The sequence below is a fragment of the Aethalodelphis obliquidens genome, unplaced genomic scaffold, assembly GCF_003676395.1.
Source record: "Aethalodelphis obliquidens isolate GAN/ISIS:26980383/991018 unplaced genomic scaffold, ASM367639v1 scaffold20, whole genome shotgun sequence".
NCBI lineage: Eukaryota > Metazoa > Chordata > Mammalia > Artiodactyla > Delphinidae > Aethalodelphis > Aethalodelphis obliquidens.
In genome coordinates, this window is record NW_020837964.1 from 18,878,175 (window position 1) to 18,905,184 (window position 27,010).

Consider the following 27,010-nt stretch of genomic DNA (forward strand, 5'->3'; position numbering starts at 1 on the left):
GGCTTTCTCCCTCTATGAGCCGTTTGCTGGGTACCCCACCTGATGCATGGGTGTGAGATGAGCGATAGGTATCAGTGCAAGAGTGTTAGGCGCCGTTGGTATTTGAGCCACCTGTTGATAGAGATTACTTATACTATTTGGATCTGCCTAAGCTTGAGCTGGGATATACAACATCTAATTAATGACGGACTCGCTTCTTGGCCTGGCCAACCTAATGATTTTGTGTGTCGGCCAGCACCCAGTTCATGACAAGCAGGTCTAGCCACATGTTCACATGATGACCCACAGTCATGAACTCAGTCAATAACCAAGGTCAGCAATTTCTCTTCTAATGTTGTAGAAGAGAGTGGGACTCTCCTGTTGGGGCTTGCCCAAGGCTCCCCACAGAATCTTTCTCTGTGATGGAATCTACCTGATTGTTTGACATAAGCGGCAGGACTGCTCATACTGTAGCCTGGACCTGCTGCAGAGTCCACTCTCGTTCTAGAAATCACGCGAAATTAGCAACCTTCCACATCACCTGATAAATGGAACAGTGAGAATACAAGAGAATTTTGTATTCTTCCTCCAAAACCCAAACAGGAACAGAGGCACAAAAACAGTGGAAAAACAGAAAGTGAATAGTAAAATCATGGAACTAAATCAACCGTATCAATAATATGAGTAATAATTAGATGTAAGTGTACTACAATGCCAAGTCAAGGGCAGAGATTCTCCGATGAACAGAAAAGTAAGACCCAACTATATGCTGTCTATAATTACTCTCACTTTAAATATAAAGAAATAAATAAGGTGAAAGTAAAGAATGGATAAAGATACGCCAAGCTGACAGTGAGCCTAGGAAAGCTGCAGTGGCAATAGTCATATCAGACATGGTAGACTTCAAGAGAATGGGTGTTATCCAAGCTAAACAGGGAAATCCATATGGATAAAATCATTCACTGGGAAGTCATAATAATCATACATGTGTGTATATGTAGTAACAGAGCTTCAAAATATTTGAAGAAAAGAACTGACAGAAAAGGGAAGAACTAGACGAATCTATAATAGTCATTGAAGACTTTTATACCCCACACATCAAAGAATAAAATAGCTGGACTAAATAATAAGGAAATACATAGAAGAACAGTAGAACATTGTCAACTACCCTGACTGTAACGGACATTTATGAACACTAAACAGCTGCAGCGTTCATTTTCTTTTCCAGCAAATGTGCTACCTTCACCATGATAGACCATATGTTCACCCATCAAACGATATTCATAAAATTCAAAGAATGTGCCAAGTATGTTCTGTGACCACGGTGGAAGGAAATGAAAATGAATAACGATGAGATTCACAGAAAAATCTCAAACATTTGGAAATCATACAACACACGTAAAGGATCCGTAGGTCAGAGGAAACATTTCACAGGAAATTAGAAAATATTCTGAATGAAGTGATAATAAAAACTAAACATATCAAAATTTGTGGGATATACTGAGGCAGTGATTAGGGAAAAATTTATAGCTTAAAACACTTACATTGTAGAAAAGAAAAATATAAAGTGGGGGATTAGTCCAGCAACATTCTCATGGCTTTGTGGTAACAATGCAGAGTATGAGCACTGCAGGGCAAGAGACTCCTCCTGGTTTCCCTGCCTACAGGCTCCTATCCCTCTCACATGGTAGCCCGGAATATCTAAAACACAAAACTATCTGTCACTCCCCTGCTGCAAACCCTCCCATGGCTCCCCACTGCTTCAGGGTGAAACTCAAAATGGACCTTGGCAAGGTCCATTTTTCTTTATTTTTAAAAAATATTTATTTATTTATTTTTGGCTGCGTTGGGTTTTCGTTACTGCACACAGGCTTTCTCTAATTGCAGTGAGCGGGGGCTACTCTTCGATGCGGTGCGTGGGCTTCTCATTATGTTGGCTTCTCTTTGTTGCAGAGCATGGGCTCTAGGCACGTGGGTTTCAGTAGTTGTGGCACGTGGGCTCAGTAGTTGTAGCTCGCAGGCTTTAGAGCGCAGGCTCAGTAGTTGTGGCGCACGGGCTTAGTTGCTCCGTGGCATGTGGGATCTTCCCGGACCAGGGCTTGAACCCGTGTCCCCTGCATTGGCAGGCAGATTCTAAACCACTGCGCCACCAGGGAAGTCCCAAGCTGACCTTTTCTGACCTTGCTCCTGCTCAACTTTACCTCTCATGCCAGGCCTTGTTTGTCTGTGTGCTACATCTGGCTTCCTGAACGGTCCCTTGAAATCAAGAGTTTCTTTTTCTCCTCTGTCTTTTTTTGCTCTAGAACTAGGGTTGCCAGATAAAATACCTCGACTCCCAGTTAAACTTGAATTTCAAATAAATAATGAATAACTTTTTAGTATAAGAATGTCCCCGGGCTTCCCTGGTGGCGCAGTGGTTGAGGGTCCACCTGCCGATGCAGGGGACGTGGGTTCGTGCCCCGGTCCAGGAGGATCCCACATGCCATGGAGCGGCTGGGCCTGTGAGCCATGGCCGCTGGGCCTGCGAGTCCGGAGCCTGTGCTCTGCAACGGGAGAGGCCACAGCAATGAGAGGCCTGCATACCGCAAAAAAGAGAGAAAAAAAAAAAAAAGAATGTCCCCAATATTGCACGGGGTATATGTATATACTAAAAAAGTATTCATTGTTTATCTGAAGTTCAAATTTAACTGGGTGTTAATTTTATTTTTTTTTTATTTGCCAAATCTGGCAACCTTACCCAGAACTGGCACATGGTGTTCCATCTGCCCTTTCCTTGCTTCTCTGCATGGGTGACTCCTTTTCCTGAGTCAGGTCTCAGCTTAGAAATACTCTCCCCCAGGAAGACAGTTCTCCCTCACCCTTTCTCAAGCTGAGGCTATAGTTGTCTCATTACTGTGCCTGAGCTGTGCCCCCCAGGCAGGGTAGGTCCACCTCATTCACTGCTAACTCCTCAATCCCTGGTATAGTGTCTAGCACTTGGTGACTACTCAATAAATACTTGTTGGGGCTTCCCTGGTGGCGCAGGGGTTGAGAGTCCGCCTGCCGATGCAGGGGACACGGGTTCGTGCCCCAGTCCAGGAGGATCCCACGTGCCGCGGAGCGGCTGGGCCCGTGAGCCATGGCCGCTGAGCCTGCGCGTCCGGAGCCTGTGCTCCGCAATGGGAGAGGCCACAACAGTGAGAGGCCCACATACCGAAAAAAAAAAAAAGAAAAAAAAAAAAAACTTGTTGAAGGAACAAGTGCTGACCTAGGTCCTAGCTATGGGGCTAGAGGGCTGGCCCACTTCCTGCCTTTCAAGCCCTTCCCCCCAGTAGGGGATGCATCAGTTATCTATCACTGCAAACAAACCACTCCAAAAATTAGTGACTTAGAAACACAGCAGCCATGTAGTTTGCTCACGAATCTACAAAATGAGCAGAGCTCAGCAGGCACAGCTCAGCTCTGCACCCCGCACCCCTAACCCCTAACACACACAGCTGGAGTAGGAGAATCCACTTCCAAGATAACTCACTCACATGGCTTTCAAGTTGGTGCTGTATGCTGCTTCTCTCCACATGTGCCTCTCCACAGGGTGGCTGGGGCTTCCTCACAGCGTGACAGCTGGGTTCCAAGAGCAGTATCTCAAAGGAGACAGAAAATGGCAGATGCTAGTTTTCTAAGGCCTAGATCTGGGAACTAGTACAGTGTCACTTCCACCATATTTTATTGGTTAAGTAGTTGCAGAGTCCATATTCAAGGAGAGGGGTCATAGACCCCTGTCTCTAAATGGAACAAGTGCTAAAGAGTTTTGTGACCGTGTTTTAAAGCTACCACAGGAGAGAATACTCACCACAAAGGAATTGACAGAGCGTATCATCAGCACCAGTCTGAGTGTATGACGGTTCATAGGATGCTTTTCTCTCCATGGTGTGCAGCACGGGCCAAAATATTCAGGGAGTCTTAGAGTGACATAGGGCAAGAGGGACAGAGAGAGGAAGCAAGGGAGCAAGACAGAGAGAGAGAGCAGAGAGAGAGGTGTGTGAGGTAAGGAAAGTCGTCCCTCGGAGCAAGAAGAATGTGAGCAACTCAACCAATGTAGGGACTTCCGATAACGGTACCTGAAGGGAGGCTGCACAGTTGGCACCTGTCATGGGTCCGCTGGGATGTTGTAAACAGACAATTTCAAATTGAATTCTTTTCTTTTGGTTTTGAAAAAAAATTAGTCTATAGAAAGCTGACAGAATAGTCAAATGAACAACCCACACACCTGTCACCTAGTGTCACTAACGGTTAACATTTTACCACATTTGCTCTTTGAAAGTAAGTTACAAACAAGACATCTCCCTCCCCAATCCTTTGGCCTGCATTCCCTCTCCCGCCCCACTCCCTCCCACCAACCTTCCCACCCAGCAGTGTACTCTCTGCACCAGTGGTTTCACTTGGGGTGATTTTGTCCCCCAGGGATTATTTGACAATGTCAAACGGAGACTTTTTTTTTTTTTTTTTTTTTGTGTGGTACGTGGGCCTCTCACTGTTTGGCCTCTCCCGTTGCGGAGCACAGGCTCCAGACGCGCAGGCTCAGTGGCCATGGCTCACGGGCCCAGCCGCTCCGCGGCATGTGGGATTTTCCCGGACCGGGGCACGAACCCGTGTCCCCGGCATCGGCAGGCGGACTCTAAACCACTGCGCCACCAGGGAAGCCTGACATTTTTTAAATTACAGTTTTTATTGAGAAAAAATTCACGTAAGATAAAATTCACCATTTAACCATTTTAAGGTGTTTCTTTAGTAAATTCATGATGTGATGCAACCTTCATTGCTAATTCTCAACCATCTCTGACTTTTCGACTTGTTGCGGTGCTCCTGACACCTAGAGGGCAGGGGCCAGAAATGCTGCTAAAGTCCCAGAAGAGAGAATTATCTGTCTCCAAAGTGTTGAGGCTGAGAGACCCCACTCTACACCATTAGAGCACCACATCACATCCAAGGAAATAAGCAGCCATTCAGTCGTGTCATCCCTACTGGTCTCAAGAATGCCTTTACAGCATTTTTATTTCAGTTCAGGAGGCCAGGTTCACATGTTTGGTTGTTAGGTCTTTTTAGTCTCTTTTAATATAGAAGAGTATTCTCTGCCCCATACTCAGCCTTTTTGTCTGATTACTTTTTGTAAGAGTTCAGGCCAGTTTTAGCACCTCATTCTGTTTCCATATTTTATTATTATCTTTTTTATTGAAGTGCAGTTGATTTACAGTGCTGTGCCAATCTCTGCTGTACAGCAAAGTGACTCAGTTTTACATACATAGACACATTCTTTTTTTTTAATATTCTTTTCCATTATGGTTTATCCCAGGAGATTGGATATAGTTCCCTGTTAGCACCATATTCTGGATTTACCTGACTGCTTCCTCAAGATTAGATTCACGTTAAACAATTTTGGTAAGAATATTATATTGGTGATTATTGCATCACATCAGGGGGCCCATAAGATGAGGCTGCTGTGCTATTTATGATGTTGAAACTGGATGATGATGTAGTTCACAAGATAGAAGGTAGCTGCCCCCCATACCTCGCCCACCTAAGTATGGGGTCTAGGCAGCCAGCCTAGTTGGCTTACCCTTTCTGAAAAGTAGGCATGGCCTGGGGAGGGTGACTCTCACCCAGTGGGGAATCCTCAGGCCCTCCTCCCTTCTTTCTGCTGCCTTACCTTCTGAGTTCAAGGGGAAGGCCCCAAGAGCTAGTGGTTCCCTTTGCCAACCCCAGGGAGCAGGCCCCAGCCCAGTTCACTGGGAGGCCATGGGAGGACACCTTGTTCCTTGGTTCCCAGGAAGAAGAAAACTGAAGGGCAGACGTGGGCTGAACCCCTCGAGGCTGGAACCTGGAAGCTGAGGGTGTGGACAAGTGGGGGACAGGGGGTTGTGATGCTGGAAACTGCAGGGCCCAGTAGCATTCCTGTGATGAACAACTGGGCAAAAGCTGCACTGAGGTCACTCCCTACCTTATTCCTTTCAGAACGCTCCATCCACCTTTAGGAACCCTCTTTAAATACCAATACCACCTCCTCCAGGTGGTATTTCCTTCCTCCTACCAGTGGTGCAGGAAGAAGGAAATCTTGACTGCTGTTCTCACAGCACTTCAAGGCTAGAAAGAACCACTGCCAGGACAAAAATTCTCTCCCGTTACACTGGAAGTGAGAACTTGAGAACCTGCACAATGCTTTTTTTGAGCCAGCATTGAAGCAACATATAAAAATTCAGTTTTCTGGCTTTTCTTGAAACATCTGAAGCTCTGGCAACACTGGGGCTACATCTCCACCTGGTGTCCATGGCTTCCCCTTTCAGGCCAAGCACGCCCCACACCTCCCCAGTATTGAGTATGTGTGTGGCTTTTAGTCTTACTCCTGAACCATTGCCAACGCTGAAGTTGAGAACTATTTCTCTGTACCCATGTCTCCAAAATAAGTATAACAATAAAAGAGAGGTCAAAGAGTCATGCGCTTCAGGGAAAATGGGAGAAGGCACATTTCTTTGTGGAACTGAAGAATATTCCTGTGTACTTACAATGCAATCAAAGGAGGTCTGTATTAAAAATATATATAGGGACTTCCCAGGTAGTCCAGTGGGTAAGACTCCATGCTCCCAATATAGGGGGCCTGGGTTTGATCCCTGGTTGGGGAACTAAATCCTGCTTGTCACAACTGCGCATGCTGCAACTAAAAAGTCCGCATGCCACAACTAAAAAAAAAGAAGATCCCACGTGCTGCAACTAAGACCTGGCGCAGCCAAAATAAATAAATAAATATATATTTTTAAAGTCAAGTTAAAAAATAAACAAACAAACAAACAAAAATATATATATGACCCTAAGTGTCATTGTGTCTTAGCATCATGGTTGGTTGCGAGGGGTTTCGGTGGAATGTCACACTTCTCAGTTTGACTCAGCTCCACCACTTACAAACTTTGTGACCTCAGACAAGACTGTTACGATACCCAGACCCTCTGCAGTTTAAGCTCTCTCTGCACCATCTGAACACAGCCCAACTGCTATCTTAGCAACAGAACACCCTGAGCACATGCTTTCAAGGCTGTGCTGAGGAAGAATGAGATCTCACACCCAAAATCATTCTTTTCTGGGCTGGCAATTTGCCCAGAGTCAACACCTGCCCAAGCCAAAAGCCAAACCTGGCTTACAAGGGCAGATTTTTGGCCCTGACCTTGGCAGAAGGTGCTGTCCCTTGTGATACTCTACCTCCAAGGCCACAGACGAGGCAAGGCCTCTGGAGGTCAGGACATTTGTCACTCACAGGCTGATCTTAGGGATGCTCAGGGTCTGTAAGGGCTCAGCTGGGGTCAAGGGAGGACCAACAGGCCTGCCCAGATCAGAGGAACTCACCGTGAGTTCTCTAGCCACAGACTCCAGCAGTAGATGCCAGCAGGATTTTCAGAACCAGGACCAGTGAATTCTAGGATAAAGATCTCTCCTGTAGGATGCAAGCGAGGAAGCAGGAGGCTTCTGAGGCTGCTGGAAGCCAGTTTGTGTCTACAAAGGGAAACAAGCCTTAGAATGAAGCATTTACCACAAGAGATGTACACAAGAGATGTAAAGAAACTGAAGATATCAGTGGGGAATGCGGTTAGTCTCAAGTAAAAGAAAAGCTTAACAGTAGCTTAAACAAATATTTGTTTCATGTTTGTCTCATGCAATAAGATATCAGGAGGTGGGCAGACCAGGGTTGGTGCCACTGCTTTACAATGTTGCGGAGGCATGCTCTGCTTCTCTTGTCCACCATCTTTAGCAAGCTAGTCCATTCTCAAGGTTGTTGCCTCATTGCCTTACGGTCACAAGTTGGCGGCTACAGCTGTAAGCGTTATACTCACATTCTCAGTAGGAAGTTGAAGGGAAAAGAAGCAGAAAAGGGAGACACCTCTGCCAGAGAAGCAACTTTCCCAGAAGCCCTCAACGTAAGTCTTGTGGGTCACAATGTATCCCAGGGACACCATGAACTCTTAGGGAATCTGAGAAAGTTAGTCTGTTTAACTAGGCACTTCCCCAAACAAAAATGGCCTTCTTTTTTGGAGGAGGGGGGAATAGGTATTAGGAAGGCAACCAGCTGTGTCTGCCCCATCAACTCCTTATAAAATCAAAAGGCATTGTATCAAACTTCATCTAAAACCAGCCCTACTTCAGGACTGTTCAATTAAATGAGCCAATAAACTGTGTTTATAATTTAAGACAGTTTGAATCGAGCTTTCTGTTCATTACAACTGCTGTCATCTCATTGATACCATTTTTTTCTTTTTACTATTTTTATTTTGCATTATAAAAAAAACCACCAACAACCAATAACAAACTGCTTTTCTTTACATTCATATGGATTTTAGGAAATTATTTTCTTTGCCCCTGGAGAAATAACCTACAGACAAAAAAATAAGTAGTATCACATTGTGAAATCTGCAAATCCCAGAAGTCAACAGCTTGAAGACACCCCCAAGGACAGGGAAGAAAACAAGTGTCACAAGAGACAAGACAAACACATATCCTGATAGCAAGCTGAGGAAACGACCATTTTCAATGCCATTGAAAGGTGCAAGCCACAGAAGAGTGAATATGGTATGATTCCATTTACATGATGTTCAAAACCAGACAAAACTGTAATAAATGGTGATGGAGCTCTGAACAGTGGTTAACTCTGGGGGCATTATTGACTGAGTGAGGGGAATTGGGAAGACTTCTGCAGTGCTGGAAATGTTATTTTATTTTATTTTTAAAGATTTTTTTTTGATGTGGACCTTTTTTTTTTTTTTTTTTTTTTTTTTTTTTTTTTTTTTTTTTTTTTTGCGGTACGCGGGCCTCTCACTGTCCTGGCCTCTCCCGTTGCGGAGCACAGGCTCCGGATGCGCAGGCTCAGTGGCCATGGCTCACGGGCGCAGCCGCTCCGCGGCATGTGGGATATTCCCGGACCGGGAACGAAACCGTGTCCCCTACATCGGCAGGCGGACTCTCAACCACTGCGCCACCAGGGAAGCTCCTCTGAGATTTTTTAACGGAATGATTGAGAAAGTTTGGTGTTGGAGTTATAATTACCCAACAGTGATTCTGCTGATTCCTTTTGAATTAAGGTATTAAGATCACTACTAACCAAAATACATTAATTGAAAGGTTGGAGATACAGTGAATTCTAATGGTATCCTGTAAACGTATACATGTATTGATAGATAATACTATACAATACAGACCAGCAACACTGGCTAGGGGAATTAGTATCCATGCATGCCCTACTAAGCCTTCCCAGTAGCTAGCTCCATGCTCAGAAAACTCAACTTGCAACCTATAATAACATATTTATCAAGAGTTTAGTACTTGTCACAGGCAGTTTATATTCCCACAGGTCAGGAGTGGCTTATAGGAGATTTTTAAAAATAAAAGTATAGTTGATTTACAATGTTATATTAGTTTCAGGTACACAACATGGTGATTCAATACTTTTACAGAATATACTCCATTTAAAGTTATTATAGGGACTTCTCTAGTGGCCCAGTAGGAAGGACTCCATGCTCCCAATGCAGGGGGCCTGGGTTCGATCCTTGACTGGGGAACTAGATCCCACATGCCGCAGCTAAGAGTCCACATGCCGCAACTAAGACGTGACACAGCCAAAAAATAAATAAATATTAAAAAAAAGTTATTATAAAATATTGGCTATATTCCCTGTGCTGTACCACGGTTTTTTTTTTTAATAAAAATTTATTTAGTTTTGGCTGCATTGGGTCTTCATCGCTGTACATGGGCTTTCTCTAGTTGCAGTGAACGGGGGCTACTCTTCGTCGTGGCAGACAGGCTTCTCATTGTGGTGGCTTCTCTTGTTGCAGAGCATGGGCTCTAGGCACGCGGGCTTCAGTAGTTGTGGCACATGGGCTCAGTAGTTGTGGCTCGCGGGCTCTAGAGCACAGGCTCAGTAGTTGTGGCACACGGGCTTAGCTGCTCCACAGCATGTGGGATCTTCCCGGACCAGGGCTTGAACCTGTGTCCCCTGCATTGGCAGGCAGACTCTTAGCCATTGCGCCACCAGGAAAGTCCCCACAGTTTTCTTTTTACCTCTTACCGGTTCTACTTACTTCATATCCTCACCAACACTTGGTATTGTCAATCTTTTAGTCAATCTAGTCTGTGTATAGTAGTTCTAGTTACTTCATATCCTCGCCAACACTTGGTACTGTCAACCTTTTAGTCATTCTAGTCAGCGTATAGTAGTATCTCATTGTGGTTTTAACTCCCATTTCTCTATGAATTAAATTTCTCTAGTGACATTGAGCACCTTTCCACATGCTTATTGGCCATTGGGAAATCCTTTTTTGTGACGGGTCTGTTCAAGTCCTTTTTCCTTAATGACTATGTAATTCTGCATGAGTCATTTTTTGAGTCTATGCATTGTAATGTTCTTTTCCCAGTTTGTGGCTTTTCACTTTCTTAATTATCTTTAATTAATGACCAGAAGTTCTTAGTTGTTTGTTTGTTTTGGGTGTTTTTGGCCCTGCAGCTTGTAGGATCTTAGTTCTCCCACCAAGGGATGGAACCTGGGGCCCCAGCAGTGAGAGCACTGAGTCCTAACCACTGGACCGCCAGGGAATTCCCAGAAGTTCTTGGTTTTGTTCTTTTTTTAAAATTTTTATTTATTTATTTATTTGGCTGCATTGGGTCTTTGTTGCTGCGTGCAGGCTTTCTCTAGTTGTGGCAAGCAGGGGCTACTCTTCATCGTGGTGTGCGGGCTTCTCACTGCGGTAGCTTTTCTTGTTGCAGAGCATGGGCTCTAGGCCTGCAGGCTCAGTAGTTGCGGCGCACAGGCTCTGGGTAGCATGGGCTTCAGTAGTTGTAGTGCACGGGCTTAGCTGCTCCGCGGCATGTGGGATCTTCCCAGACCAGGGCTTGAACCCGTGTCCCCTGCATTGGCAGGTGGATTCTTAACCACTGCGCCACCAGGGAAGTCCAAGTTCTTAGTTTTAATGAAGTCAAATTTATCAGTCTTTGATGGTTAGCACTTTGTCTTATTTAAGAAATCTTTACCTACTCCAAGGTTATAAAGATATTGTTTTGTTTTGTTTTGTTTTTTAAGATATTGTTTTTTTTCCTAGAATCTTTATTTGTTTTGCCTTCACAATTATGTTGATGATCCATCTCAAATTAATTTTTGTGAAGGCTGCAAAGTACAGGTAAAACAGTCACTTGCTCCCACTCTGTTTATTGAAAATGTTTTCACCCCACTTGAAGAATCTTACGTAGTTAATTTTCAACCATTTTTCTTTTCTAATATATCCACTTAAATATGCATTGCTTTAGCTGCATGCCATTAAGTTTTTTTTTTTTTTTTTTTTTGCAGTACGCGGGCCTCTCACTGTTGTGGCCTCTCCCGTTGCGGAGCACAGGCTCCGGACGCGCATGCTCAGCGGCCATGGCTCATGGGCCCAGCCGCTCCGCGGCATGTGGGATCTTCCCAGTCCGGGGCACGAACCCGTGTCCCCTGCATCGGCAGGCGGACTCTCAACCCCTGCGCCACCAGGGAAGCCCTCCCATTAAGTTTTGATGTATTTCATTATCATTCAGTTTGAAACATTTCTAGTTTCCTTTGTGATTTCTCCTTTGATTCATGGGCTACTTAGAAATGTGGCCACAAGCATAAGGACACTCAGCACAGCTCTACCAGCCAACTGAGCCCACTGGAGCAGCTGCTTAATTTTGTCTTTGTACCCCTGGGAGCTCTGTGGGTGGGTGAAAGATTCCCACAGGCAGGAGGTGTGTGTGGGAAGACACGTTAGGGCTGAGCCCTGTCCCCGAGGCGCACGCACGCGTGCCCCCCCCCCCCACCAACCATGCCTCTTCTCCAGCTCTAAAACAAACCCTGGGCCGTGCGAGGAAGGAGGGAAAGCAGGCCAACCCCTCTTTAGCTGAGTAATCAAAGCTAAGTCACTTAAAGCTTTCTGATCTGTAAAACGGGGATGATAATGTTTAGTTACATGTTCTACTGAGAGTTAAATATATGGACTGGGAGTCTTGCTATGGGGCACTGGGTAAACTTGTAGCAGGTAAAGGGATGAGGCAGAGAGGAAAACTTACCTCTATGACAGATCCTGACACAAAGTCTGGCTTTGGCTAGAGTTGGGGAGGAGGACTCCTACCCAGGGCTTTGTGGAGATAGTTTATGCAGGGCCTACAGGGGCAAAAGTGGGGTTGCTGGCAGGGGCCACCCTATGAGTTCTTTCTCCCATATGGGCAAAGGCTTGGTTCCTGGGTGAGAACTGCGCCCAGGGGGACTGGTTTAAGCTGGAAGGTTATCCTTTCCATCCAACACCCCCAGATGATGGCTCCCCCACAGGACTCATTCCCCTCCCAGCTCCCATACCTCCACCTCCTAGACCTTCTTTGTAGCTGGAGGCATAGGAGATGAGGAGGGGTAAAAACAGAAAGGAGTGAGTCCAGAGAACTCTGGGAGCAGCTGCAGCTCTCTCTCCTTTCTTTCTTTCTTTTTTTTTTTTTTTTTAATTTTATTTATTTATTTATGGCTGTGTTGGGTCTTCGTTTCTGTGCGAGGGCTTTCTCCAGTTGCGGCAAGTGGGGGCCTCTCTTCATCGCGGTGCGTGGGCCTCTCACTATCACGGCCTCTCTTGTTGCGGAGCACAGGCTCCAGACGCGCAGGCTCAGTAGTTGTGGCTCACGGGCCCAGTCGCTCCGCGGCATGTGGGATCCTCCCAGACCAGGGCTCGAACCCGTGTCCCCTGCATTGGCAGGCAGATTCTCAACCACTGCGCCACCAGGGAAGCCCTCTCTCCTTTCTTGAGCTGACCTTCAGCTCACCTTGAACCTGTCAAGCCAGGTACCGCCTTATCTCACCTCTGTGCCGATTACCCTAGGCTGTATCTTTTTATTTATTTATTTGGCTGCATTGGGTCTTCGTTGCTGCACACGGGCTTTCTCTAGTTACGGCAAGTGGGGGCTACTCTTCGTTGCGGTGCGCGGGCTTCTCATTGCGGTGGCTTCTCTTGTTGCTGAGCACGGGCTCTAGGCGCGTGGGCTTCAGTAGTTGTGGCTCGTGGGCTCTAGAGCGCAGGCTCAGTAGTTGTGCTGCATGGGTTTAGTTGTTCCGCGGCATGTGGAATCTTTCTGGACCAGGGCTCAAACCCGTGTGCCCTGCATTGGCAGGCAGATTCTTAACCACTGCGCCACCAGGGGAGTCCTAGGCTGTACCTTTTTGCCTATGTCCAGAGTTCCTGTAGCCTCTCTTCTTACTTGCACAGAACATGAGTGGCAGGGATGAGCAGGTTGAGAACTCCTGGGTCTTTAGCAGGAAGAGCAGTTTCTAGGTTGAGAGTCATTTCCAGACAGTCCAGTGGTTCTTGTTGTGCAAACACCTTTGTTCCTGGGGCTCCAGCTGAGCCACTGAACGTCCTCACGAAGTCAGGTTGCTCCATTCTATGGGGATGGATTAGAAACAATTTAGGGGACATCCCAAGTGCCTCTCCCTAGCCCAACAGTGCCATGCCTCTGTGGAGGGTTGCTGGGGACTCAATTTCACTCCCCAGAAATTCTGTTATACCCAAGAGTCCTCTTATCACTTGGAATGGAACAAGCTCTGCACCACTTTGGTGGGTTTCCTGTGAGTGTGGGTGCTGATGTCCTGCTTTGGACATGTTAAGGCATGGATACCCTGTGGCAGAAGGTAGGGTCCTGCAACACCTCCAGAAACTGAAGATTTCACCCAGAAAAGTAGGACCTGGCAGGCAGGAGGAGGGACTGGTTACCTCTCTGGATGTCTGAAGATTTGGACACTAGGGGTTGTAGATGTCTTTAGAATGGGTTGAAGTTGGCGTTTAGGATGGCCTTTGCCACCTTGGAGGGGCCCATGAATCCAAACTGCAAGTCACATCCTATGAGTCAGATTGGCTGGGCCTATTTGTTTTCCCTGTCCCTTTTGTGAAATTTCATCTGAGCGCTCCAGCCACAGCTCAGGTGTTCTGGGGACCCCAATAAAGGGCCCATTACCAGCACTGAAGGGGAGGCCTGTGGGGGGAGAGGAAGAGGGAGTTAGAGCAAGGCCCGAGGGGGAAGGAGTGTCTCTGGGCCTGAGCCCCCTTACAGTCAGGGGAAGGGCTGTTCCATCCACCAGCTGGCCCTGAACCATGCTCTGCTCTCCCTGGCTTGACCCCAGCCTACCCTTTCATTGGCAACAGACAAGCCCATGAAGCCTGGCTGACCCCAGAAATCAGGAGCTTCAGGTCGCCACGGCCTCTGACCAAACCGTGAAGTATAGAGCCCTTGGCATAGTGCTCGTCATGCAGCATGTGCTCAAATAGTTCTCAAATGAATGGGAGAATGGCAAGCACTGGCATTCATGCAACAAACATGACTCTCCCACCTAGGGGGTCCTGATCACAGTGGGACCCCCTCCAGCTGAGGGCTTAAGAGACACCAGCCTGGAAGACCTAAATAGACTTTTCTCCCAAGAAGACATACAGGTGGCCAATATGCACATGAAAAGATGCTCAGCATTGCTAATTATTAGAGAAATGCAAATCAAAACTACAGTGAGGTACCACCTCACACTGGTCAGAATGGCCATCATTAAAAAGTCTGCAGGGACTTCCCTGGTGGTGCAGTGGTTAAGAATCCTCCTGCCAATGCAGGGGACACAGGTTCAAGCCCTGGTCCGGAAAGATCCCACATGCCGCGGAGCAACTAAACCCGTGTGCCACAACTACTGAGCCTGCGCTCTAGAGCCCGCGAGCCACAACTACCGAGCCCACGAGCCGCAACTACTGAAGCCCGCGCACCACAACGAAGAGTAGCCTCCACTCGCTGCAACTAGAGAAAGCCCGTGCACAGCAACGAAGACCCAACGCAGCCAAAAATAAATAAATAAAATAAATAAATTTATTTTTTAAAAAAAGTCTGCAAATAACAAATGCTGGAGAGGGTGTGGAGAAAAGGGAACCCTCCTATGCTGTTGGTGGGAAAGTAAATTGGTGCAGCCACTATGGAGAACAGTATGGAGGTTCCTCAAAAAACTAAAAATAGAGTTGCCATGTGATCCGGAATCCCACTACTGGGCATATATCTGGACAAAACTATAATTCGAAAAGATACAAGCACCCCTATGTTCATAGCAGCACTATTCACAATAATCAAGACATGGAAACAACCTAAATGTCCATTGACAGATGAATGGTTAAAGATGTGGTGTGTGTGTGTGTGTGTGTGTATATATATATATATATATATACACACACACACAATGGAATATTACTCAGCCATGAAAAGAATGAAATAATGCCATTTGCAGCTACATGGATGGATCTAGAGATTATCATACTAAGCAAAGTAAGTCAGAAAGAGAAAGACAAATACCATATGATATCGCTTGTATGTGGAATCTAAAATATGACACAAATGAACTTATCTATGAAACAAAAACAGACTCCCAGACATAGAGAACAGACTTGTAGTTGCCAAGGGGGGGAGGGGGAGGGCTGATTGGGAGGTTGGGACTAGCAGATGCAAACTATTATACATAGAATGGATAAACAACAAGGTCCTATTATATAGCACAGGGAACTATATTCAATATCCTGTAATGAACCATAATGGAAAATAATATGAAAAAGAACATATATATGTATAACTGAATCACTTTGCTGTACACCAGAAGCTAACACAACATTCTGAGTCAACTATATTCAATCAAAAAAAATATAGATATGGGAACATATGTATATGTATAACTGATTCACTTTGTTATAAAGCAGAAAGTAACACACCATTGTAAAGCAATTATACTCTAATAAAGATGTTAAAAAAAATATATATATATATATACACATATATATATGTATATATACACCAGCCTGGGACAACCCCCTTCCATCCTGCTCCCCTCCCTGGATTAATGAGGGGGCCGCACCTCTCCAAGCACCCTCTGGCTTTTGGAAGTCCTACAGATGAACCATGGCGCCAGGGACAGCGTGCTGGGTGAGGATCCACCTATCAGAATGAAGCTAGGGCTTCCCTCGTGGTGCAGTGGTTAAGAATCCACCTGCCAATGCAGGAGACACAGGTTCGAGCCCTGGTCCGAGAAGATCCCACATGCCGCGGAGCAGCTAAGCCCGTGCGCCACAACTACTGAGCCTGCGCTCTAGAGCCCTCAAGCCACAGCTACTGAGCCCGCGTGCCACAACTACTGAAGCCCACGAGCCTAGAGTCCATGCGAGAAGCCACTGCAATGAGAAGCCTGAGCACCGCAATGAAGAGCAGCCCCCGCTCACTGCAACTAGAGAAAAGCCCGCGCGCGGCAACGAAGACCCAATGCTGCCAAAAATAAATTAATAAATAAATAAATTTAAATAAAAATATGTTTTTTTTAAAAAAGGATGAAGCTGGATTAGGAGAGCCAGTGGGTGCTCTGCTTCCCCCTGTGGGACAAAGCAGGAACAGCACCCTTGGGTGAGAACTACCTTGCTGGAGGAAAAAGAGGAGGAGGGGTAGGGATCAAGCATCCCTCCTTGTCCCCACACTTGATCTTTGGCACAGAGCATCCACACTCGCCCCCTTCTCCTCCTTGAAGTCAGGGTCCCTATGCTTGGGGTCCAACCTCAGCCTTACGAAGTAGGCTTTGCATCCTCCCAGGTCTGCCAAATCCTCCACCCAGAACATGCCGCACATTTGTGAAGGTCTTTCTGCCAAAAAGCATTGTCCTGGGAACATCAGGCCAGTTTCAGAACCAAAAAATCACTCACGCAGTGTTTGTACTCAGCAAATGGAAAGGGGTCCTGAGGAACCTTTTATAGACTACTAGGTGTAGGCAAGTGTTCATCAGGAAGAGAGATAGGGACTTCTCTGGTGGTGCAGTGGTTAAGAATCCGCCTGCCAATGCAGGGAACACGGGTTCAATCCCTAGTCCAGGAAGATCCCACATGCCGTGGAGCAACTAAGCCCGTGTGCCACAACTACTGAGCCTGCGCGCCACAACTTCTGAAGCCCGCGCACCTAGAGCCCGTGCTCCGCAACAGGAGAGGCCACCGCAGTGAGAAACCCGTGCACCGCAGTGAAGAGAAGCCCCCACTCACCTCAACTAGAGAAAGCCCACAGGCAGCAACGAAGACCCAACGCAGCCCAAAATAAATAAATTTCTTTTTTTTAAAAAAGGGAAGGGCTTCCCTGGCGGCACAGTGGTTGAGAGTCCGCCTGCCGATGAAGGGGACACGGGTTCGTGCCCCGGTCTGGGAGGATCCCACATGCCGCGGAGCGGCTGTGCCCGTGAGCCATATCCGCTGAGCCTGCGTGTCCGGAGCCTGTGCTCCGCAATGGGAGTGAGAGGCCCGCGTACCGCCAAAAAAGAAAAAAGGGAAGAAAGATAAACTTAAAGATCAACAAATGCTAGGAAAATAGAAAATGATGGGAAGGCAGAAACTTAATTGTAACAAAATTTGATGAATCAAGCCAAAGACTGATTATTGGCAAAGATTAATAAAATTTGATAAACCAATGGAAAATTAACTTTAAATACAGATTTACAATTCATAGATAGACATATAGATAGAGATACAGAGTTATAACAAGAAACCCATAGGCTGTGTTTTGGCCAATTCAGTGGTGATGGGAGGGCAGCTGGGTGGGGTGGGAAGGGGCATAAACAAATGTTTTATTATGGAAAATTTCAAACATATACAAAAGTAGCAGTATTAGGATAACGAAGCCCATGTACCCACCACCCAGCTTCAACAATTACCAGCTCATGAAAAATTCTGTTTCATCTATATCACCTCCTGCTATCCCCCCTACTTCAGATTATTTTGAGGCAAATACCATATTTCATATAATTTTATCAGTAAATATATCATTTTTCTCTAAAAGAATCTTTTTTTTTAAAAAAAATCATGACTACAATACCATTATCACAACTAAAAAAGTTAACAGTTATTCCTTAATGTCATCAAATATCCAGTGTTTATATTTCTTTGGTCTTTCCACTGTGTTTTTTTTCTTTTTGTTTTTTTGGCCACGATGAGCAGGATGTGGGATCTTAGTTCCCCGACCAGGGATCGAACCCATGCCCCCTGCAGTGGAAGCGCAGAGCCTTCCCTGAACCACCAGGGAAGTCCCACTGTTCCACTTTGGTTGTTGGTTTTCTTGACTGTCTTCCCCACTGGATCCGATCAGGGACCTTGGCAGCCCCTGCTGTCCATGGATGGGGCCAATACACCTGTGTTCACACACCCAAGTGAAGACAGCCACTGATCTGTAGGTGAGCAAAGACACTAAGGGCCTAGCTGGCAGGAGCACCCCCGTTCCAAGATGAAGAGCTGTCCTTAGCATGAGCGCTGACCAGGCTCAGCCAGGTGCTCAGAGCCCCCGCCTCACCTCACCTGGGGCACCCTGCCAAAATACTCACACAGTCCCTGCTCCTTACCACCATCTCTTCAGCCAGAACCTGCAAGGATGGGGCCAGGGCATAAAGATTTGGGGAAAATGTCTCAGGTACATTTGATGTATTACCCTTCCTGAGCTCCATGTGGCCCAACCAAGATGGGGGCACACCTGGGTGCCTGATACCTTCACCCTGCACCACTATAAGAAACCCCTGGGGTGGGCCACTGAGCCCAGCTATGGCTTCTGGGAAACAAAGGTTAATGTCAGTTGCCAGGGAGGCCTTGACACCAGGTCTGCTTTGTGACAGAGTCACCAAAACAGCCAGCACCATTCCCGGGGGAGAAATGGGGACTGGCCCTTTGTTGGATTATCCATGGACCACCTCCCCAGAGGGGCTTTCCCTCACTCCCCTGCTCCTCCCCTGGGCCATAGTAGGTGACCCTCTGAGCTCCTAGGACTGTTACCCTGGGCCAACCACAAGCGAGTCCAATGCCAGCCTGATCCCAGAATAGACATCAATGCCCATCTGTGGAAGAAGACTGCCACAGGCTCACCCTCTGCAGAGCGCCCCTCTCCACACAACTCTCTCCCCAAGACCAATTGCTATGTTGACACCAGGCCAGAAGCTGCCAGATGATAACCTATGGTTTCCAACTGCTTTCTGGAAGGACTTCCTCAGGCCTCGCCCTGGTCAGAATAGCCCAAACAGCCTCTACATCCTCCTCCAGCTGTCTTGGGCCAGCTGTTTGTATACTGAGTCCTGGAAGCTGACTCAGCCTGCATCCCCTTCCCCAAGTGGCAAGTGTGTAATAAAGTGCCCTTGGCGGGGCCAGTGAGGGAAGGCTGGGGCAGGTGGGGTCCTGTGTGTCCCACCATCTCTATGAAAGGGCAGTCCTCACATCTGCCCCGTGCTGATGAGACCAGGCGTGGGCACAGTCCTGACAACGCAGGGCGGAAAGGAGCAGCCATTAGCACTAATGAGGCAGGCGGCCTGAAAGCTTTTTACTTTGAAGCTCCTCGTCCACCCAGGGAACAGTCCGTTCGGCCACCTTGGCTTCCAGGAACCCCAGGCAGAAAAGGGTGCGGGGGCAGGAGCAGGGCTGGGGTTTTGGAGAAGCCTGGAGGAAGAAGGGGGAGGAGAGGTAGGACCAGAGATGGAGGCAGAGGGCCTGCTTTTGGCCAAGTGGGCTTCTCCCCTCCCCTCTCTCCCCTCAAAAACCCAGGGTCTAGGTCTCTACCCCAACCCCACCCCGCTCTGGTCACTGGCCCATCACCCCCTCCAATGCCCTTGACCCAAGTTCCTGGAAGCAAAGGGAACATGCCATGCGTAGGGTCTGAATGAGCATCTCCGGGGCCACAAATTAAATTAAGTGTTCAGGGCCGCCTTCCTTGTTATTGCTAATGGCTCCAGCCTACCCATCCCCATTCCCCAGGTCCCTGTCCTGGGGAATGAATGTGGGGGCCCTGGGCATCCTATCTTGTTCCCAAACTTTGATTGGTTCCTGGAGACCTCACTCCAAACTGGAGATGGGTACCCCTCTTATAGAGCCCAGGTTCCAGTGAGAGAGGCCTGAACTGTGCCCCCACCCTCTGGGGGGGAGCCCTCATGCCCTGGCTGCAGGGAGCAGTCACGTGTGGGCCCTTCATTAGACCCTGCCATATAAACCGAGGGCATGGGGTGGCCAGGAACTCTTGGGGCAAGGATCCAGCAAGCAGAGGTAAGTCCTCAGGTTGGGCAGAGACTCCTACTCTCTAGGGGTCTTCTGTCTGGGATAGGGCACTTAGAGGGTGTTCTAGGGATGAAGAGGGACTAAGTGGTGGGTCTTCCTGCTGAGCCAGGCCATGCTGACCACAGTGCTGCTGAGTTGTGCCCTGCTGCTGGCAATGCCCGCCGGGCAGGGGGCCCAGATGGGCTTGGCTCCCCTGGAGGGCATCGGAAGGCCTGACCAAGCCTTGTTCCCAGAGCTCCAAGGTCAGTGTGGGCAGGGGTGGGGATGGGTGGGGCCTGGACACTCTCTGGCCACGAACTATTCTGCCTGGTATGAGCCCTCTTTCCCCCTTCCCAATCCTAGGCCTGGGAGGTGGGTGTCTTGTGCATGGGGGTTTCTGTTCTCACATCATCTGTCCCAGGCCTGGGCCTGCAGCCCCCACTGAAGAGGACAACGGCAGAACAGGTGGAAGAGGCTCTGCTGCAGGAGGCAGAGGCCAAGGCCTTGGCAGAGGTAACTGCTCAGGAAAAGGGCTGAGGCCACAATCTCTGGGTGGGGGGATCAGGCATCAACCTCCATCTCCACTTCGGTGACCCTCTCACTTGGGGTGACACTGCAGACCATCCCTCCCCATGCTCCACTGACGTCTCCCCTTGATTGGGTCAGGTCCCTGAAGCTGCCGCTGAAGGCCCATGTTACCCAACCCCTGCAGGTGCTAGATCCGGAAGGACGCAAGCCGCGCTCCCCGCGTCGCTGCGTAAGGCTGCATGAGTCCTGTCTGGGACACCAGGTACCATGCTGCGACCCATGTGCCACGTGCTACTGCCGTTTCTTCAACGCCTTCTGCTACTGCCGCAAGCTGGGTACTGCCGCGAACCCTTGCAGCCGCACCTAGTTGGCCGACGTCGGGGTCGGGGCTGGGGCAGGGGAGCGACAATAAAGGATGGGACCAACCCCAGGGTTGTGGTGTTATTTCGAACGTGACCGTCGGAGGGGGGAGGTCATGGCAGGGGCAAAGGTGTCTCCAAGCCAAGACACCACACACACATCCCTACCCCAGGGCCTGCGCTATCCCATCATGAGTCACTTACTTGCATGCTCTTAGAGTGCCAGGCGTCGTTGGGAGAAGCAGAGGAGGGCCGCGCTCCTACCCTTGAGAATCTTATATAATAAATGAGGGGAAGGGAGGGCACAACGCAGCATAGGAGCTGTAGCTCCCAGCAGGCTAACAAAACATTAGGGTCCAGGGCCTGCTTGCGTTAACTCGACGCGTGACCCGCAGCGAAGCCTTCCCCTCACCGGACTTCAGTTCCTCTCAGGGGAAGGCTGACAACAGTCTGGAATATTTCCAAGCATAAGAAGCGCCGCCCACTCCCATCTTTACTCCTCTGGCCGCCACAGCACCACGTGCACCAGACTCGGGAAATCTAGAGTGAAGGCCCAATGGAATCCCCGCGGCCACGGGCGCCACCACGCGCTTGGCCTTGGACACTCCAAGCCGCTCCCGCCGGAGAGCAGGAGGCCCTCTTCCCCTCAGCGCGCAGGCGCCAGTGGGCGGTCCCCAGCCCACACCTGCGCAACCGTTCCGCGAGAAACCACCCGGAAGCCGGGCGCCGCTCAGAGCCCCGCCTCGTTGTGGTCACGTGGGCCGCTTGCGCGTCACCTGATGCGCTTGACAGCCCGCTGCGGGCGCCGCGTCAGCTGATCTTGGAGTTGTGCTGCGTGCCGGCAGGTCCGGGTCCTCCGGTCCAGCCGCCCCCGCCGCAGCCATGTCGTTCTTCCCGGAGCTTTACTTCAACGTGGACAATGGCTACTTGGAGGGACTGGTGCGCGGCCTGAAGGCCGGGGTGCTCAGCCAGACGGACTACCTCAACCTGGTTCAGTGCGAGACGCTCGAGGGTGAGCCGCGGGGCCGGGCTGCGGGGCCTCGAAAGGCCGGCAGGGAGGCCGGCGCGGGCCTGAAGGTTCTGAGGTCTGGGAGTGGAAGCTGGGGGTTCTCGAAGGGCCTGAGAGGTTGGGGAACCGGATCCGGGCCTGAGAGGCCTGCTGGGAATCCGGGGGCTAATGGCGGGTGCGCCGGAAGGGAATATACCTCCATTTGCGGCTCCGTGTGGGCCCAAACGCAAACAAGGCTTTAAGAACCGCAGTGGTTCGCCTCTGCTGGGACCACTTCTTCCCCGTTCTGCCCACCATTGTAGTTTGAAAGAGAGGGTCTCTCGGGAGTGGTTAGCTGGTGTGAGATGTGCTCGTACAAGCCTCTTTACCCTGACGTAGCCAGAGAGCTGTCTCGTGGCAAAGCTTAGGGAAGCTAAGCGGAAAAGTCCCCGGCTTTCCCTCCCAGCACATACACCAAGGGCTTTGGGCTCATTGTGTCTTCACGTTGGCCTGCGCAGTGAGCCTTTCTGGGGAATTACTGAGCCAGCTTAGCGAGAGTTTCCTCCCATCGCCGATCCACTGGCTGAGCGGTCTTCTGAAGGCCCTGTTTGGGAGAGCCCTGAAAGTCGGGAAGTTCATACACCTGTATTTGACAATAATTCCCACCCGCTCCATGAGGGTGCCTGTTCAGACAGGGTTTCCTAGCACAAGAATGGTGAGAAGCTGAGTTCCACTTTTTCTCAGGACACACAGCTCCAAAGTGGAATTGCCTCTGTGAGGCGCAGCATCAGATTTACTGAATTAGAGACTTCCCTGATTCCAGTCTTCTCTTCCTCCTCCCGCTACCCACCGCCGCCCCCCAGGTGGTAGTGAAGGGCACAGTGGCTGGGCTGTGAGTTCCCATCCCTGACCTCCAGATGATATCCTCGAACAGAGGTACTGCTAGCCTCCTGGTTGGTAGCTGGAGGGGGAAGATGCCCAGATGACTCGCCTTCTGGAGAAAATTTTCTCATCATAAACTTACTGAGGTTAAAAGTGAGCTCAGTTAAAAAAGCAGTTATGTACCTTGCAAATTGGATCTGTAATGTGAAAATAAATACCTTTAAGTTTTAAAACTTACTGCAGTTCAAATACAATTGGGGGCATTATGGTTTTAACATAGATGTGCAAGAAAAGTCTTTCACCTCCCTTATGAGAGTGGAGGTGGGGAAGGAGAGGAGAGCACTTTAGGGTGCTGGGTTGTAGGAACTTGACAGCAACCTCATTGTCCTCACTGTGGCAAACAGAGGAGAAACAGAGAGAGGCTGCACAGGGCAGGGCTTGGCACACAGTGGTATTTAATGGGAGTTTTGTGGACTGATTGGGACTGAAGGAAGATCTTTATTTGCTTAAATCTGAATGCGGACACCATTGATTACCAACTGGCATTTGGTAAACTTGTTTCTCTTCTAGGCTTTCCTCATTCCTGCTGCCCTCCTACCCCACCCGTGTAGAGCTTCTGGGGGCACGGGGTTCCCATCTTCCCAGCAGACCCTCCATCATCCCCCATAAACATGTTAAGCCATTCTTCCTACAGCACTGCTCACACATGATCCCCTTGTGGATCACCATCCAGCCCTTTAGTGTGACATTCAGGGATTCCCTCGCTCTTTCACACATGTTCCTTTCCTTCATGCAAGCCATCCCCCAGCTTTTGGTGCACATTGTGTGGTGGACTTTGAACTTTCAAATCTGACTTTGAATCCCAGCCGCACCAATTACTGAATCACTTTAGGCAAGTTATTTAACACCTCTGGGTCTTGGGTTCATCATCTGACACATTAACAGCACCTATCTCACAAGGTTGAGAGATGTCAACAAGTTATTATTTGTAAAACACTTAACTCAGCACCAAGCACAGAATAAGTGCTAGGTAAATGTTAGCTCGTTTCAGTATTATTTGCACTAGCCATTTTCTCTGCTTCCTTCTTACTCCCGTGAAACCCAGTGATTCCCACCCTTTAAGGCCCAGACCCAGTACCATCCCATCTTAGAACCCCTTTGTGGACACGTTAGGCTAGAATGTTGTCCCCCTCCATCCAGTTGCAGCTCTTGTGTTTGTTTGTGCTGCTTTCCTAGAAGTCTGTCAACACAGAGTTTGAGATTCTTGGGACTCTAGGCTGGAGATGCTCAGGACTTTCAGGGGCTGGAGATAACCAGAGGCGGGAAGGATTGACCAGAAACTCCACTTGTCCTCTACAGAAAGGCCTTCTCTGCTCCTGAAGGTCACCCCAGAGGCCTGACCTCCAGCCCTTTGTTGCTGGGTGTTTTTGCTTCCTTATCTCCAGGGAAAAGGGAAAGGGGGGGGGGAGAGGGGCGGGAGGTGGGAAGGAGAGACCAAGGAAGCCTGTGGTCCCTATGAAATCTGTAGGTGTGTCCTGAGATGATGAGGTTTCCAAAGAACATGTTTTAGAAGTGGAACAGTTTCCTGAAGGCTCAGGACATTGGGTGGAGGGTGTTTATTTGTTCTGCAAGGTACAGGAAGTACATATAGACGCTCCACCCCACCCTAGCCTTCCTTCTTGGCTTCTACTCCATCAGGGCATCTGCTACTGACCTCTTTTGCTAGAACTCAGCCTCTTAGGACCGCTGAAGTCCATGTATCCTCCATTGTCCATCTTGCTTGATTGTCTCTTCTCAGAAGTAGGAGAAAGTCCTAGCCCTTGGTGAACTGAGGGAACAGAGCTAGGTGGTCACAAAAGCTCTTTTCAGCTCTGAGTGTTTTGGATGTGTTGAGTACCTTCTAGAAGTTGGGTCCTGTGCTAGGGAGTTGTGGGGAAGAGGAGGTGGGTCAGAGATACACAAAGAGAAATCATACAGGATTACTTTGAATGTTTTCATTCATTCCACATATACTTGTAAAGCACCTCTTTTATGCCAGGCACAGCAGTAGGGTCTGAGGTACTTTGTTGAATGATGTTCCCCTTGACCCTCATAGTCTGGGGGTGGAGGTCAGTGGGGCCAGAAGACATTAAGAGATCAGTGTAGCATAGCGGTTACAAATGTGGGCTTACTACTGCACGTTTCTGTGGCCATGTAACTGCTCTGTCCTGAGTTTCATCATCCGTAAAATGGAAATAATAATAAATAAAATGATACGTATCTTTACTGATGGGGTGGTTGTGAAAGCTAAACAAGATAATCCCTGTAAAACAGCATGAACTTGGCACATGGTAAGTACTGAGTCAGTGTGCTAGCTGCAGTTATTGTTATTTTAAAGCAAAGGAAATATATAATTGCATATTAAGGGTGTTACCTGTGAAAGGGACAGTGGAGAAATGATAGAGAATCAGAGGGGAACTTTCTGTAGAGAGTGTGGCTGGTTCAGGCCCTGCTGAGGAAGGATATTCGAGCTGAGGTGTGGACAATGAGGAGCCAGCTGTGCAGAGAGCTAGGCCAGGGATGGGGTGGAGTGGGGTGGGGGACATTTCGGGCAGAGCGACCAACATGCCAAGGAGAAATAGTTGGGCCAATCAGAGGGACCAAAAGGAGTCCTGGGTGGTAGGGTGCGGGGGACAAGAGCACAAATCTGCTCGGAACCCAGACCCTTGGTTTAAAAACATCAGGCTGAGCCCAGGGGAGGAAGCCCCTGGCCCCTCAGCACTGGGTGTGGAGGCAGAGAGAGTGGTGGCAGGGGGTACCACCTTCCACAGAGGCCTGCCGAATTTGAGGTGGTCGGATGTGACTAAGTGAATGTATTTCAGATCATGAGGAACATATGTCGTGCTAATTCGATGTTGAAGTCTTCGTTTGCTCATTCAAAAAACGCTTCCTGAAGGCCTACTGTGTGCCAGCTCTGTGCCTCATAAGAGAGCCAGGCAGGTATTTCAGGTATTACCATAGTTCTGAGCTTGAACCCTTAGCTTTGACCTTGGCTTCAGCCTAAAAGCATTGCTATTAATTTGTCTGACTGGCTGCTGGGAATACAGGTATGAGTGAGACTCTGGCCCTGCCCTGCAGAATTTCCCCTTTCCTTTTTTCTCTTTAAAACTATTTATTATGGAAATCATTAAACATATACAAATCAGAGGGAATAGTATACCGAACCTATAAGTAATAATCACCTAATTACAACAGTGATCAGCTTTTGTTGTTATCAATCTTGTTTCAGTAATAGCTGCATTTATCCCCCCACTCTCAAATTATTTTGAAGTAAATCCCAGACAGCATATCATTTCAGCTGTAAATATTTTGGTGTTTCTAAAAAAGATCATGATTTATTTTTTTTTTAACAACCACAATCCTATTAGTCCTCCTTTAAAAGAAACAATAGTTTTTGATGTCATCAAATATCCATTTCATGTTTAGATTTGTCTGATTGTCTCAAACGATTTTTTAATACAATTTGTTTCAAGCGGGGTCCAATTATGATCCATATATTTCAATTGATTGATGCTATCAGAAGTCTTTTAGTATATAGGTTTTCTGTCTCACTTTTCCTTTTATTTCCTGAAGAAGCTGGGTCTTTTAATTTATAGATTTTCCTTCCATCTCAACTTTGCTGATTATATCCCTCCTGTATAGTTTAACATGTTCCTCTGTCCCTTGTTTTTCCTGTAAATTGATAGTTAGATCTAAAGACCTAATTAGATTCTGGTTCTATTTTTTTTTAAACAATATTTAATAGATGACATTTGTGCTTCTATTGAGAGTTGTTTCTCTTTAGTTGTTTCCCTTTTTATGACATAGGAACCATTGACATTTATTGCCTAGAACCATTATTTCATTAGGGGTTGCAAAATGGTGATATTTTAGTTTTATGTTTCCTTCTGCAATTGCTAGCTTGAATACTTCTATACCTGGAAATTGCCAGTAATCAACTACTTGGTTACCCTGAAATACAGTCTGTATAGGAGAGGCAGGATAAATGCTTAATTCTTTCCCATATTTACTAGCTTCCAAAATAATGAGTTGGTTTTCCAACATCCTCCAAAGATGACTCGTGAGGTTTGTTTGTTCTTCTTTTTGTTTGTTTAGTATCATAACACACTTATGGATTTTAATATATTTGTTGTGCTTCA

General features: G+C 48.0%; 3 protein-coding genes across 5 annotated transcripts in view; 2 read left to right on the plus strand and 1 right to left on the minus strand.

Moving 5' to 3' along the window:
* Positions 1–21,556, minus strand: part of RIPOR1 (RHO family interacting cell polarization regulator 1) — a 49,145-nt gene extending 27,589 nt beyond the window's left edge. Inside the window, exons 1-3 of one of the 2 annotated variants that reach the window (XM_027119575.1) lie at positions 21,167–21,556; positions 7,348–7,494; positions 3,495–3,599 (exon numbers count right to left, since the gene is read on the minus strand). The gene's annotated coding sequence lies outside the window, so the exon portion shown is untranslated. Of the gene's footprint in view, positions 1–3,494; positions 3,600–3,808; positions 4,488–7,347; positions 7,495–21,166 lie in introns of those variants that run through there. The other variant, XM_027119577.1, reaches the window with a different exon arrangement.
* Positions 17,280–21,160, plus strand: AGRP (agouti related neuropeptide). Its single transcript, XM_027119588.1, has 3 exons — positions 17,280–20,338; positions 20,497–20,588; positions 20,788–21,160. Exons 1-3 carry the CDS (start codon positions 20,209–20,211, stop codon positions 20,968–20,970), a joined length of 405 nt encoding a protein of 134 aa, XP_026975389.1. The 5' UTR covers positions 17,280–20,208; the 3' UTR covers positions 20,971–21,160.
* Positions 21,557–21,745: 189 nt separating the features above from the next.
* The window catches only part of ATP6V0D1 (ATPase H+ transporting V0 subunit d1), a 38,024-nt gene continuing 32,759 nt past the window's right edge, over positions 21,746–27,010 (plus strand). The window contains exon 1 of one of the 2 annotated variants that reach the window (XM_027119586.1): positions 21,746–21,974. In XM_027119586.1, the coding sequence (XP_026975387.1) occupies positions 21,845–21,974 (130 nt within the window). In that variant the 5' untranslated portion in view covers positions 21,746–21,844. The remainder of the gene's footprint in view (positions 21,975–27,010) is intronic. The other variant, XM_027119587.1, reaches the window with a different exon arrangement.